Consider the following 14,000-nt stretch of genomic DNA (forward strand, 5'->3'; position numbering starts at 1 on the left):
AAGCCAAAAGTGTTATCAACTCAGCCTTGAAAGAGACAGTTAAGTTTCAAAGCTTGAGTTTCTAAACTAATAATTTGGTTTCTAGAAAGTTAAATGTCCTTTGAGTGCCCAACACAAGCACTAACCAATTTGTGCCTTGTCTGTTTGCAATTTTAAGCAAGCGGACATTATCCAAAACAAAATAAAACTAGTCAATTTGAAATCCACAAAATAGAGTTACAATATAGAGCTCATTCTTTATGCAGTTAACCAATTAAGCTTCAGTAGAATCCCTAATTTTCCTTTGCAGATTTAACAACGGTGTTCATAGACAAAATGTTTACATTTGATTGTTTCTTTGCATAGATGGTTTGCATAGTGCTTAAGGAAGAGGCTGCAAAGAAACAAGGTATCATTTTTAAAACAAGATTTCCCTTCACATATTACTACCATTGCTTAATCCCTTCCACACTCCCATGGAGTCCACCTTTTATCTTCACATTCCCTCAAATCACTTGCTTTGTCCTTTCAAAGAAAATGTTTTTCATTCCTAGTAACTTTCCAATGTCTGCTCTACTTTCCTTATTCCTTCAACTCTGCCCATAGGGCTCCAAACCTTTTGCCTTCCCCTTTTTTTACATGCTTTTTCCTTCTTATGGTCCATCCTAATTCCTGCTAAATGACTTTTTCCAATGACACAGGTTTGTCTACTATTAATTTGGTAAGGAGGGTGAGCTTGTTCACTAAGCCTCATACCTCCTGGTTCTTTTCTTAAACATATTCCTGAGGGAAGAAAAACAAAAAATAAATAAATCTGAGAGTTGCTTTAACTCTCAGCACCCATCCTTAAGGGAATCTAGCTCTGTCTGGGTACTGAGGGACATGCATTTCTACCTCTCCACTTTTGCAGCAGAGGCTTTTACATTTTTGCAGTTTCATATCTGGATTCTTATATTCAGATAATTTTGAAGAACACCTCTTTACAGGTTTTCCATAGAAGACAAAAGCTGCAGCTGTTTCCCTCTCCATTGGAGCCAAGGATTTACATATTTACAGGTAGTTAGCCACTTTGTCTTTTAGGTCTGAAATTGTATGGACAAGCAGTTAACACTTGATCAGACCAAGGGCTATGCCCGAACCTTTGCAAGATTTTGTTCAAAAGGGATAACATCTTTTACAAATGCCAATTTCTCAGTCTTCTCTCTGTCTTCTTAAAAGACTGCTTACATTTAAACCTTTTCTAGTATACCCAACCTCCTATTTCTTTCTTTCTGGAGGGTTACAATTTGAACTTTCTGGTCTCAGGTAGTTTATTACCTGCAAAGCTTCTTTGTGCTGCCAGCTAGGGCATTTGCACCACAAAGGAAAACACAACCTGTTGTGGCTCCTGGAGCTTTCACAGCATTTTAGTCCGTTTGCAGTTTTTACTCATTCTATAGTTTACAGGAAAATGTGCAATCTTTGTTTACAACACTACTTAGCCACATTAAACTTTGCATATAGTGTAACTCTTTCTTTATGCTTACAGTTTTCCTGTACCTTCATTAAACAACTTGGACTAAAATGGTCTTACTGAAAGTAAACCAAACCAATCTGTTTTAAACCTACAAACAAACAAGATTACTGGACCTTAAAACTTCATTTATTTACACTATATATATATATATATATATATATATATATATATATATCTACACACAGATACACATACATTCTCTCTGAACCTTTCTTACACTATTTCTACATAGCTATACAACAATTACATTCCCTTTTTATTCATTGGGGTAGTTCAGTTCCAATAGAACCCCTTCCCTTTAGAGTTCTTTTAGCAGTCTCTCTAATCAAATGTACGAATTTGAGTCAAATTTGCCTGGATTATTTACAGACATTCCTTTGGAAAAAGGGCCCATTTTTCCTTCAGAATGACTGTAAAGAAACCACAATTTTCTATCTACACCATTTTAGCATTTGCACAACTGCTCAATTCTCTCCATTCTCTGCAGAGTTTAAATTCTCTGTGTTTCTCTTTTCTTAAGACACTTTCTTATCTCTAAAATAAAACTGGCCTTGTTTCAGATATTACTCTTGTAAGTATGCTTTAAGGGTTTAGATTTCTAGTACTTACTGCCTTTTTCTCAGTTCTATAACAAGGCTTTCAATCTTATCTGTTACCTGCCTGCTTGTCTGGGCCTGATCCTGTTTTCCTTGCTAAATGGAAAGTGTCTCCTTTCCACAGACTCAGGCTTTGTCCCATTCTTTAGCTTACAGGCAGTTCTATACTTACAGAACTGTACCCACAACTCCTCAGGATTTCCCCAATCCTTTTCTAACATTTCTCTATCCCATTTTGGGTTGCCCCAACCTTCCTGGGCAAACCCTTTCTCTATACCACTAAAATCCATGTCTATCATGACAGGCTTCATGTTGCTGTATGTGAACCAATAGCACAATCCTGCCGACTACGCCAATTCTGTCAGCCGACGGTCAGGGCAGTGAGTCCCTTATGACCGGCTGAAGTTCTTTTAAATTGTGCTTGGTTCTGTTACAGCAACTGAAGGAGTCAGGTTAAAGCTTAAACAGTTACTATTTTATTGTTACAGGGTAAATTTAGCTGTTAAATGCTACTACTGTGTTACAGATAACACAGACACTACAAAGGACAGGACAGAAATTACACTAATAAGTTACTTACAGGTACCATGAAACCCTTTGGTTCTCTGAGCTCTTATTAAATGCATGCAAAATAGACACATAGCAGGTATATATTCTCACCCCTGCGTTCCAGACTTGGCGTGGCCAGCGTCTTTCTCTCAATCCCTCGGGAAGAAGTAGGGCGAGGTTGGGCGTCCCACAGACCTCGGGAGACAATCAACACCTGCCAGCAGGTATAGATGATTGGAGCTCAAATGGGGTGGGCTGCTGAACCTCTTTTATACCCCTTGGGTCATGTAGGCTTCTTCCTGGTCTCAAGTGGCCAATTAGGAAAAATGGCTTTGAACGCCAAGTTTCCCACGAAGGGTGCAAAGCATAATTTACACCTGGGAAAATGCAGACAATGGGCACCTCTGGTATGTGATGGGCGAAGATTCCTCTCCTGGGACAGTGCAGGCGTGTCAATTACTGGTACTAGCCATCAGGGCGACGGGAGGCCCCGGGTCGTCAGCTAGCCCATTTACTGTCTGGTTTCTGTTTATGGTAGAGTCAGGGACAGGCAGCAAACCTGTGTTCCCAGGGCATCAAAGGCTGACTGCCTTTCTCTTGCTCTCGGGGGGGGGGGGGGAACAAGATGGGGTTCGTGGAAAAACAAGATGGGGTTTTGCGTCTGGCTACAGTGTCTGAGACGTTTGTCCAATGTACATAGCAGACGGACACTTTCGGCACATGATAGCATAAATTATATTTCTGGATGCACAGGAATATGTGTTCTTGATCTTATAACTCACTTGGTTAGGTCGAATAATGGTATCAGCAGAGTGTATATATATATACACACAGATGATAGCATTCAATCTTCTATTTCCATTTCTAATCATTAGTTTAGGACAAGAATCAATTGTGCTTTAACTATGGATAATTTGAGTAATTTCACTTTTAAGAAAAGAGACCAAATACTCAAAGGGGATGGGAGAGGATGGGCAAGAGAAGGTAACAAGAAAACATTGTTAAACAGACTAGCTACAAGTACAATTAGATGGCAAAGTGATTTAAGCTTTCTTAAAATTATTATATAAGCTAGAAAATGAAACAGATGCTCTGCTGAAGATAGTAGCCCATGGAGTTGCTTGAAACTCGGTTGTTAAATACCCCAAGAGCTTTCTTTGCACCTCCTTTAAAACAAACCTAAGTAAAATCTATTGTAATGCCCATTATAATTTCATGTTTGAACTCAGGGGTGAGGAGATGCAAAAGTAAGACTATTTGTCAGACTATTGTAGGCATATATAAATATATGATACATGCAATATGGGAGATGTAAGGTCGCAATAAGAACCTTAACTTTTGATTTACTGACTATTGTGTACTAGAGTGGAATATTAACGTTGCACTACTGCAATTTTTTATATGTATAGAATTATAGAATACTAGGACTGGAAGGGACCTCAAGAGGGACCATCTCTGGTAGACATTTATCTAACCTACTCTTAAATATCTCCAGAAATGGAGATTCCACAAACTCCCTAGGCAATTTATTCCAGTGTTTAACCACCCTGACAGTTAAGAACTTTTTCCTAATGTCCAACCTAAACCTCCCTTGCTGCAGTTTAAGCCCATTGCTTCTTGTTCTATCCTCAGAGGCCTCCTCCTCGTGACATCCTTTTAGATAACTGAAAAGCGCTATCATTTCCCCTCTCAGTCTTCTCTTTTCCAAACTAAACAAGCCAAAATCTTTCAGTCTTTGTTCATAGGTTATGTTCTCTAGACCTTTAATCATTCTTGTTGCTCTTCTCTGGACCTTCTCCAATTTCTCCACATCTTTCTTTAAATGCGGTGCCCAGAAGTGAATGCAATACTTCAACTGAGGCCTAATCAGTGCAGAGTAGAGCAGAAGAATGACTTCTCCTGTCTTGTTCACAGCACACCTGTTAATGCATCCTAGAATCATGTTTGCTTTTTTAGCAATAGCGTCATACTGTTGACTCATATTTAGCTTGTGATCCACTATAACCCCTAGATCCCTTTCTGCCGTACTCCTTCCTAGAAAGTCATTTCCTGTTCTGAATGTGTGAAATTGATTGTTCCTTCCTAAGTGGAGTACTTTGCATTTTCTTATTAAACTTCATCCTGCTTACATGAGACCATTTCTCCAATTTGTCCAGACCATTTTGAATTATGACCCTATCCTCCAAAGCAGTTGCAACCCCTCCCAGCTTGGTATCATCTGCAAACTTAATAAGCATACTCTCTTTGCTGATTATCTAAATTGTTGATGAAGATATTGAACAGAACCGGTCCTAAAACCGACCCCTGTGGAACCCCACTTGTTATACCTTTCCAGCAGCATTGTGAACCGTTAATAACTACTCTTTGAGAACAGTTATCCAGCCAGTTATGCACCCACCTTATAGTAGCCCCGTCTAAGTTGTATTTGCCTAGTTTATTGAAAAGAATATCATGTGAGACTGTATCAAATGCCTTGCTAAAGTCTAGGTATACCACATCCACTGCTTCTCCCTTATCCACAAGACTCGTTATCCTATCAAAGAAAGCTATCAGATTGGTTTGACATGATTTGTTCTTTACAAATCCATGCTGGCTGTTCCCTATCACCTTATTATCTTCCAAGTGTTTGCAGATGATTTCCTTAATTATGTAATAGATTATACTCCACAGCTCCCATTTTTCCATTAAATATATGGTATTCTTGTATTTTGAGAAATACATCTATATAGCTCGTTCTTGTTTTTTGACTATATGCTCCTTTGTGCTGCAAAATAACTAAATATTTGCTTTATTTTATTCATATAGTTTGACAACTAAATCTTAATGGATAATCATTGCTGGCACTGTACTTTTGTAATTGCAAACTGCAGGAGCAATGGTAAAGACAATTTAAAATGTAAAATACATTATACAGATTGCATCTCTGAAAACTGGCACTCTCTGGTCTGGTGCTGGACCAGAGATCCAGGGAGCCTAATGGCCGGAAGGCCAGCAACCTGGCCAGAGCCAGGAGCAGCAGGGCAGGAGCCCCACAGCAGTACTGGGGCTGGGACAGAGAATCCTGGCAGTGTAGGGCCAAGCAACCGTGGCTGCCTGTGGATAGCATGGGGCCGGAGGCCTAAGAAGCCTGGCTGCCCTCAATAATTCAAAGCCAGGGAAACCTGGCTGCTCACAGCAGTGCGGGACTGGAGAAGCCTGGCAGCACATGGCAGCACTGGGCTGTAGAAGTTTGGCCACCCACAGCAGTGCGGAGCTAGGGATAGGGAAACCTGGCTACCTCCAGCAGTACGGGACCAGGGCTGGGACCTGGAGAACCCCAGCTACCCATCGTGGGCTGGGGCTAGGGGACTAGCAGCAGCAAGGTGGACAGTCCAGCTAGGAAGGGAACAGAGGAGCTGATGGTAAGGGACACCTCCCCTGGTCCAGTGAATTTTCTTGTTAGGGATTGGTTAGGTCCAGTCTAGGCTAGACCATAGAGGTCCAGCCTGTCATTGGATAAATGGACTATATTTTGTTCACTTTGAAATCTGGGACAAAAAAAAGGTCTAATTATGCATCTTTATATAATTTTAGCCTGCTGCATTCTCATGACCTAAAGAATATTTGATGAGTTTCCACTCTTAAAGATAATCATAATATATTTTTGAACTTGCTCATATGAAATGAATTAAACTTCCTTTTATTCAAATTTATCATAGTGTGGTGTTTTGTTTTTTTGTTCATGTCCTTGCTGTGTATCCAGATAGGCAATGGGGCATGTTACATCTCACTTAATTTTTCAAGACCATGCTTCCCATTCAAAACTACCTATCCTAATCATACATCTGTATAGTGCTTTTTAAAAAGAGTATCAGCTGGCACGCTTTTTCATGAAATGTGTTGACTGAACATTTCATGAAAATTTTACTATTTATTTATTGAAGACACTGACATTGTGGCATAACAATGTTGTTGATTTTTTTAAAATAGTTTTTCCCTATAGAGAGAATTGTTTCATTTGCTGTATGTAATTGTTGGAATCTTTCAGGTACGAAGATTTTCAGAAGCATTCTTTTGTCTGGAGCACCCAAGGCAAGCTGCTCTTGCATATCAAGAACTACAGTAAGCAATTTGAAATAAAATATATTGAGACTTTTCTTATTACTTTTCTAAATCTTTTTGCTAAATACAGAGAAACAGCTGTTGTAACACACAGCATGTCACAAGCATTATCTTTTAATATGCTTCATATTACAAAAATGTCTGTACACACTTGTGTAACTAATTAAAATAAGAATTTAGGTTTAATGTGTTCTGTTTAAGTATTAACAGTAACAACTTACCCTGTAGGATTACCATCCTCTTATAATTTTTTTAATGCAAAGTAATATTTTTTCAGTGCTCAGAGTCATCTACAGATGTGTACAGCTATCAAAAATACCTCCTTCTGCAGTTCTCTTCCACCTCTTCCTATTGAATGCAGTGAACTAGATGGAGACCTGAACTCATTACCTATAATCTTTGAAGATCGGTATTTAGATTCCATTACAGAAGGTAAATACAAGTTTGTGTGTGTTTTCTCTGAAGGATGAGTAAAACTAGAAAAATTAGGTATATTTTTCTGTATATTTTCTAGCTGAAGAGAAATGTTCCCTTGAAATGTTTTTCTAGTTTGTATTTTGAATATTTGTAAAGTTTATTTATTAATGAAAGTTGTATAGCGTTAGTAACTTGCATAACTGTGTTATAAACTATACTTTTCTTTTCTCACTTTTTTTGGTAAAAGATTTGGATGTACCCTGGTTGGCAGCAGAAAATCTTCAGAGATCAGAGTCCAACAAGCTGGATAAATTTGATGCTGAAGAAGGTTTTATAGCTGGTTTTTCTAGCCCTGAATTGAAAATCAGACCTGCAGGGGCCTCCAACATTTGGCATTCAGAAAGTGAAAAGCAGCTATCAAAGTCTTTGAAAGGGAAAAATGAAGATGCAAATAAATCCAAGGTTAAGGTTACTAAACTAATGAAAACAATGAAAACTGAAAACACAAAAAAAATAGTAAAACAGAACTCTAAGGACTCTGTGGTCTTGGTAGGCTATAAATGTTTGAAAAATACAGCACCAGAGGATGTCTCTAAATGCTATGAAGGCAGGCCTTCATCTCATCAGAAAGGACTGGATCCTGCAATAGGTGGCTTTGCTTGTGACACAAGGACCTGCACCAGGCAAATCAGTCAAAAAGAACTGAGATGTTTTCCATCTAGAACTGAACAAAAATCTGCCAAAGCTGATGATGTACAGCAAAGCCAGTGTAGCCCTGTGATCTCTTATTGTGCAAATTCAGCCATTTTGGGCAGACTTAATATCCCCCAGGCAGGTACTGGAGTTACACAAATGGATAGTATCTTGACATCTAGAAGCACAGTTGAAGGTTGTCATGGCTCTCAGCCAGCATCGTTGGGAGTGAGGACAATTGAGGTCAAACCAAATAAGAATCCTTATGAAGGGGAGAAAGTGACTGTTCATATTGGGTCATGGGCAGAATTTCTGCAAGATGGAGAGAATTTACAGGTGCCTGACTTTTCGATTACAGAATCTGGATGTAAAGCTAACTTGGAGGAACAGGTTCTGCTTGAAAAGGAAAATGTGCAAGAAACAAACTTCCAACATACTGAAGATGCCTTGACAAGATTAAAAAGCAATCATTCTGCTCTCGCTACAAAAGAGACTCACATTGCTGTATGTGGAGACACGATTAAGTTACCGGATGTTAGTGTCTCACATGCCTCATCTAGGTTTTCAGATTCAGGTGTAGAAAGTGAACCAAGCTCTTTTGCAACACACTCCAACCCTGATGTGTTTTTTGAAGCCATTCAAGGGCAAAGTGCTTACAATAGTGAAAGACTATTTCCTCAGCTTTTACTAAAAACAGATCATATAAAAAATGCAGTAGAAAGCTATTGTACTGAGAGTACTAGTGCACTGAGCGAAATACAATCATCCCTGACATCCATAAACTCTCTACCATCAGATGATGATGAGCTTTCACCAGATGAAAATTCAAAGATATCTCTTGTACCTGAATGCCAGCTAAGTGACAGCAAAACTGTATTAGATCTGGGAACAGTATATTTGCCAAAATGCGATGACAGCAAAAAATCAAATATCATATTACAGAAACAGTGTGTGGTATTTTCAGGGCATTCAGATAATGAAACTGTTTCTCTACATTCCTTACTTTCAAACATAAAAGATCCTTTACAGTTAGTTGCTTCAGATAAAGATACATCTGCTGAGATAAAAGGTTACAGCCTGCATGGGAACTTTGACACAGTTTTTAAGGACTCTCAAAATCTTGATAGGCATCAAAACACTACAGAAGGAACAATTGAATTACATTCAGAAGTTATTTATCTGGGAGAACCATGTGTTGTTTCAGGTTCAGTATCTAGTAATGCTGAGTGTAATGTAGAGAAAACAAATGAGGGAGAACTTAATAAACTTTTAGAATTAAAGCAAACAATTGAAGAATTGTCAGCAGTTGAAAGTGAGACTCACCCAGATGCGAATAATCTCTCATCAACCAGCAGTACTGATATGGTAAAACAAGGTCTTGTAGAAAACTACTTTGGCTCTAGAAGTAGTACAGATATTTCTGATATTTTCCCTACTGACAACAGCAATCCTGTTAGCCCTCAAAAGGAAACATCTGAAAAACAAACTGTTGGCTCTTCACAACAGGAGGAGGAAGAGGAGGAGGAGGAGGAGCAGGATCAAGATATGGTTGAAAATGGGTATTATGAGGAAACGGATGATTGTAATATTTTAGATGGAGATACAAATACTGACTTTGAGCAGGATCATGGTCTAATTGAAGAGAAAGCTTTGAGATCTGAGAGGATCAACAGTGAGCATCTAAGGGATGGAATGAATATAGCTCCTATATGTACTCCTAGTTGTTTGTCTTTTCCTTCTGTACTGAGAGACTCTCCTTGCAGTGTTGTATGTTCTTCAAAAAGCAAATCTGATGCAATTACAAAACAGCCAGGCAGTACATTTTGCAGCTCAGCTTCATCTGTTTCCTGGTATGAAAGCTCCCCCAAACCTCAAATGCTAGCGTAAGTGGTAATTTTTAACCAAAGTCTCTTTAAATGTTGAAAAACTTTAAAATATGATATTCAGAGGCAAAAAATATTATCTTTGATCAAGATGTCTTCCAGATTGCTCAGTTATATATTTATTTTCTCTTGCATACATGACTAATTTTGCCGTTTTAGAGGTTTGTTAGAAGGTTTGTGTTAACACAGAATTCCCATTATCACATCTCATCTTATGTGGTCTGGCAAGTTTAAAGCTAAATTGGAAATTTGAGATTTAGATATTGAATAAATTTATATTAAAACACCTTTAAAATGAGGAGTTACAGAATAGAATATTTCAGGTTCTCAGAGAAAAGAAAAATGGTGTTTTATAAAATGAAAACTTAACATAGTAAACATACATCATAGGTTACAGATTTGTTTAAACAACTAAACTAGCTGCCCAGCATACCTGGCCAAGCAAAGTGAAGTGTAACACTCAATTCGTGGCAATTTTCTGACATCTGTTTGTCTGTAACACAATAATTTTGAAACCTAGAATTACAAGGGAAAGTTCTAAGCATTCATAGTCACAAACCTATTAATTTTTTACCAAATTAGAACACCAGAGAAGTCTGATTCAGGGGGGAAATCAGGGCCCAGAGGCTGCTTGGTGCTGGAGGCAAAGGAAACTCTCTGCCCCCAATCCTTACTGCCTAGACATATCAGAGACAGCAGCTTAATTTGCCATGTGGAGACATTGTTCATAGCCCAAACTGTACCACAAGAGAGCTTTACTGGAAGGTTTGTGGTGGGATGGAGTACAGGGTGAGGAAGAAGTGAGGTCCAGTGGGGGAAGCAGGTGGGAACAGGGGGATAGGGAATGGTGGGAGGAAAAACAGCCATGATGAAATCTGGTGAGGGTGGTAGAATCAGGGACAGAGAAATGGGAGGCATGTGTGGAGGGACCTATAGGTGAAGGGAGGAAAGCAGAATCCCAGAATATAGATGAGTAGTTGAAGGGCAAAGTAAGAACTTTTGCAAGATTGGCTGGAGAGGAGGAAGTGGTGGTGATGAGGGAAATGAGGATCTGGAGTAGGGGATAGGGTGGGTCTGGAAACAGAGACGCAGGTTTGAGGAGTAGAGTTTGTGAAAGGAAATCAGTAACTGGGGAGGAGATATGAGGAGGAAGGGAGAAGGATCCAGAGGAAGGGGAAACTGACATCGTAGGGGTGGAGTTGGGAGTTGGAGATAGGATGGGGGAATGAAGAGAAACACAGAGACACTGCCATTGTGAGAAGTAGGGGCCAGAGAAAATAAGAGTCAGTTATATGGAGGACACATACACAGCCCCTGGTATGGGGGTGATGGGACTAGCAGAGACTCCTTGAAATGGCTAGGCAGGGTATGGTGACATACAAGGTGTTTATGGGAGCTGGAGTGGATGGGGAGAGGAGGAATGGAGGGAAGCAGGAAGCCTCTGGTTGGTGCAATGTGCTTGGCCTACAGAAGCTATGATGTGTGCAACCCCCTATTGGTAAAGAGTGAGAGCATTTAAAATATTCTCACCATTTACATAGATTAGAGCCGTGGCATCAAACCACTTCTGAAGCAGTAGCCAGTATGGTGGGTACTGCTGTAGCAAACTAGCCACATTATTCTGAAATAATCAAGAATTGTTCAAGCCAAGTAGCCACACTCAACTGGCCAAATGTAGCTAGTGGCTAGCACAGGGGTGGGCAAAAGGGCCTCTGCGGGGCAGATCTGGTCCACCAAGTGGCTTGATCTGGCCTGCGTAGGTCCTGCTGCTCCCCACCCTGAGGCCAATAAGGGCCTGGGGAAGGGAGAGCTTCCTCCTGCCCTGCCGGGAGCATGCAGTACTTTGAAATGCCATGTGCTGCTCTTGGGGCAGAAGAAGATGTCACGCACTCCCCCGCCCCCAAGTCCTGATTGGCCTGGGGGTGGGGGAACTGCACAAAGTGTCCTCCGCCCTCCCCCCCACTCCCTGCAAGGAGCACTCAGCACTTCAAAGTGCCGCATGCTCGCGCAGGGTGCGGGCAGGGCGAAGGACACTTTGTGCAGCTCCCCCGCCCCCAGGCCCTGATTGGCCTGGGGGCGGGGGAGCGCGCAAAGCCTCCTCCTGCCCTGCGAGGAGCAGGGAAGTGCTGTGTGTTCCTGACAGGAGGGAGGGGTAGGGTGGGAGGAGGCTTCATGTGCTCCCTCACCCCCAAGCCCTGATTGGCCTGGGGGTGGGGGAGCATGCAAAGCCTCTTCCCACCCTGCCAGGGGCATGGGTACCTAGAGGGAAGGGCGGAGGCAAAAGGGCTCGCCCATCCCAAAACAATCGTGGGTTGGGAATGGGGAAGCCCAGAAGCATCCTGGCCCTGCCCCTTCCAGTTTAGGCCCTGCCCCTTCCAGAGCGGCCTGGGGCTACTTCAGAAACCTTTGAAGTGGCCCTGGCCAAAAATTATTGCCCACCTCTGGGCTAGCATTTGGACACACTGTATTAGAGCCATACATGTGGGGCTCGTCTACATTGGCCCCTTTTCCGGAAGGGGCATGTTAATTTCAGTGATCGTAATAGGGAAATCCGCGGGGGATTTAAATAAAAATGTCCGCCGCTTTTTTCCGGCTTTTAGAAAAGCCGGAAAAGAGCGTCTACACTGGCCCCGATCCTCCGGAAAAAGCGCCCTTTTCCAGAGGATCTTATTCCTACTTTGAAGTATGCTTCCTACTTTGAAGTAGGAATAAGATCCTCCGGAAAAGGGCGCTTTTTCCGGAGGATCGGGGCCAGTGTAGACGCTCTTTTCCGGCTTTTCTAAAAGCCGGAAAAAAGCGGCGGACATTTTTATTTAAATGCCGCGGGGGATATTTAAATCCCCCGTGGATTTCCCTATTACGATCGCTGAAATTAACATGCCCCTTCCGGAAAAGGGGCCAATGTAGACATAGCCGTACAGTAATTCATAAAGTCTGGATCTATACTAAGGACTTCTATCTGTACAGTAATCATATATAAACAAGCATTGGCAAGGGCACTTAGAATAGATGTGTTTTTTATAGTGAACTCATTTTAGGATCTGCTATTTTCCTGAATCTCCTACTTGATGGCTTTCTCTACTAAAGAGGATGGTGCATGGTTCCTTTGGGAGCACATCAAAGGTTCCGCAGGGGTCTGTTTTGGGACCGGCTCTGTTCAATATCTTCATCAACGATTAAGATATTGGCATAGAAAGTATGCTTATTAAGTTTACAGATGATACCAAGCTGGGAGTGGCTGCGTCTGCTCTGGAGGATGGGGTCATAAATCAAAATGATCTGGACAAATTGGAGAAATGGTCTGAGGTAAACAGGATGAAGTTTAATAAAGACAAATGTAAAGTGCTCTACTTAGGAAGGAACAATCAGTTTCACACATACAGAATGGAAAGCGACTGTCTAGGAAGGAGTATGGCAGAAAGGAGTCTAGGGGTTATAGTGGACCACAAGCTGAATATGAGTCAGCAGTGTGATGCTATTGCAAAAAAGCAAACATGATTCTGGGATACATTAACAGGTGTTTGGTACGCAAGACACGAGAAGTCATTCTTCCGCTCTTCTCTGCGCTGGTTAGGCCTAAGTTGGAGTATTGTGTCCTGTTCTGGGCACCACATTTCAAGAAAGATGTGGAGAAATTGGAGAGGGTCCAGAGAACAGCAACAAGAATGATTAACGGTCTAGAGAACATGACCTATGAAGGAGGACTGAAAGAATTGGGTTTGTTTAGTTTAGAAAAGAGAAGACTGAGGGGGGACATGATAGCAGTTTTCAAGTATCTAAAAGGGTGTCATAAGGAGGAGGGAGAAACTTGTTCATCTTGGCCTCTGAGGATAGAACAAGAAGCAATGGGCTTAAACTGCAGCAAGGGAGCTTTAGGTTGGACATTAGGAAAAAGTTCCTAACTGTCAGGGTAGTTAAACACTGGAATAAATTGCCCAGGGAGGTTGTAGAATCCCCATCTGTGGAGATATTTAAGAGTAGATTAGATAAATGTCTATCACGGATGGTCTAGACAGTATTTGGTCCTGCCATGGGGTTAGGGGACTGGACTTGATGACCTCTCGAGGTCCCTTCCAGTCCTAGTATTCTATGATTAGTGCCAGGCCCCCAGTTCAATCCTCAGTTTGATCCTGCGTCTCCCATATCTTAGACAAGTGCTTTAACCTCCAAGCTATAGAGTCATTTTCATGCTTGAGTGCCCTCACTCTTGCTCTTTCTCAAAGTTCATGGAGTGAATAGAGACACTAATTTACGATTTATTGCAAC

The 14,000-nt window shown here is 41.2% G+C and overlaps 1 protein-coding gene across 10 annotated transcripts in view; it reads left to right on the forward strand.

Moving 5' to 3' along the window:
• Window positions 1–14,000, forward strand: part of FAM135A (family with sequence similarity 135 member A) — a 151,283-nt gene that overhangs the window by 91,104 nt on the left and 46,179 nt on the right. For 9 of the 10 annotated variants that reach the window (XM_025186756.2, XM_006127228.4, XM_025186759.2 and 6 more), the window contains 3 exons: window positions 6,668–6,741; window positions 7,019–7,173; window positions 7,406–9,734. In XM_025186756.2, coding sequence (XP_025042541.1) covers window positions 6,668–6,741; window positions 7,019–7,173; window positions 7,406–9,734 — 2,558 coding nt within the window. Of the gene's footprint in view, window positions 1–6,667; window positions 6,742–7,018; window positions 7,174–7,405; window positions 9,735–14,000 lie in introns of those variants that run through there. The other variant, XM_075923712.1, reaches the window with a different exon arrangement.

This window comes from Pelodiscus sinensis, chromosome 3 (assembly GCF_049634645.1).
Source record: "Pelodiscus sinensis isolate JC-2024 chromosome 3, ASM4963464v1, whole genome shotgun sequence".
NCBI lineage: Eukaryota > Metazoa > Chordata > Testudines > Trionychidae > Pelodiscus > Pelodiscus sinensis.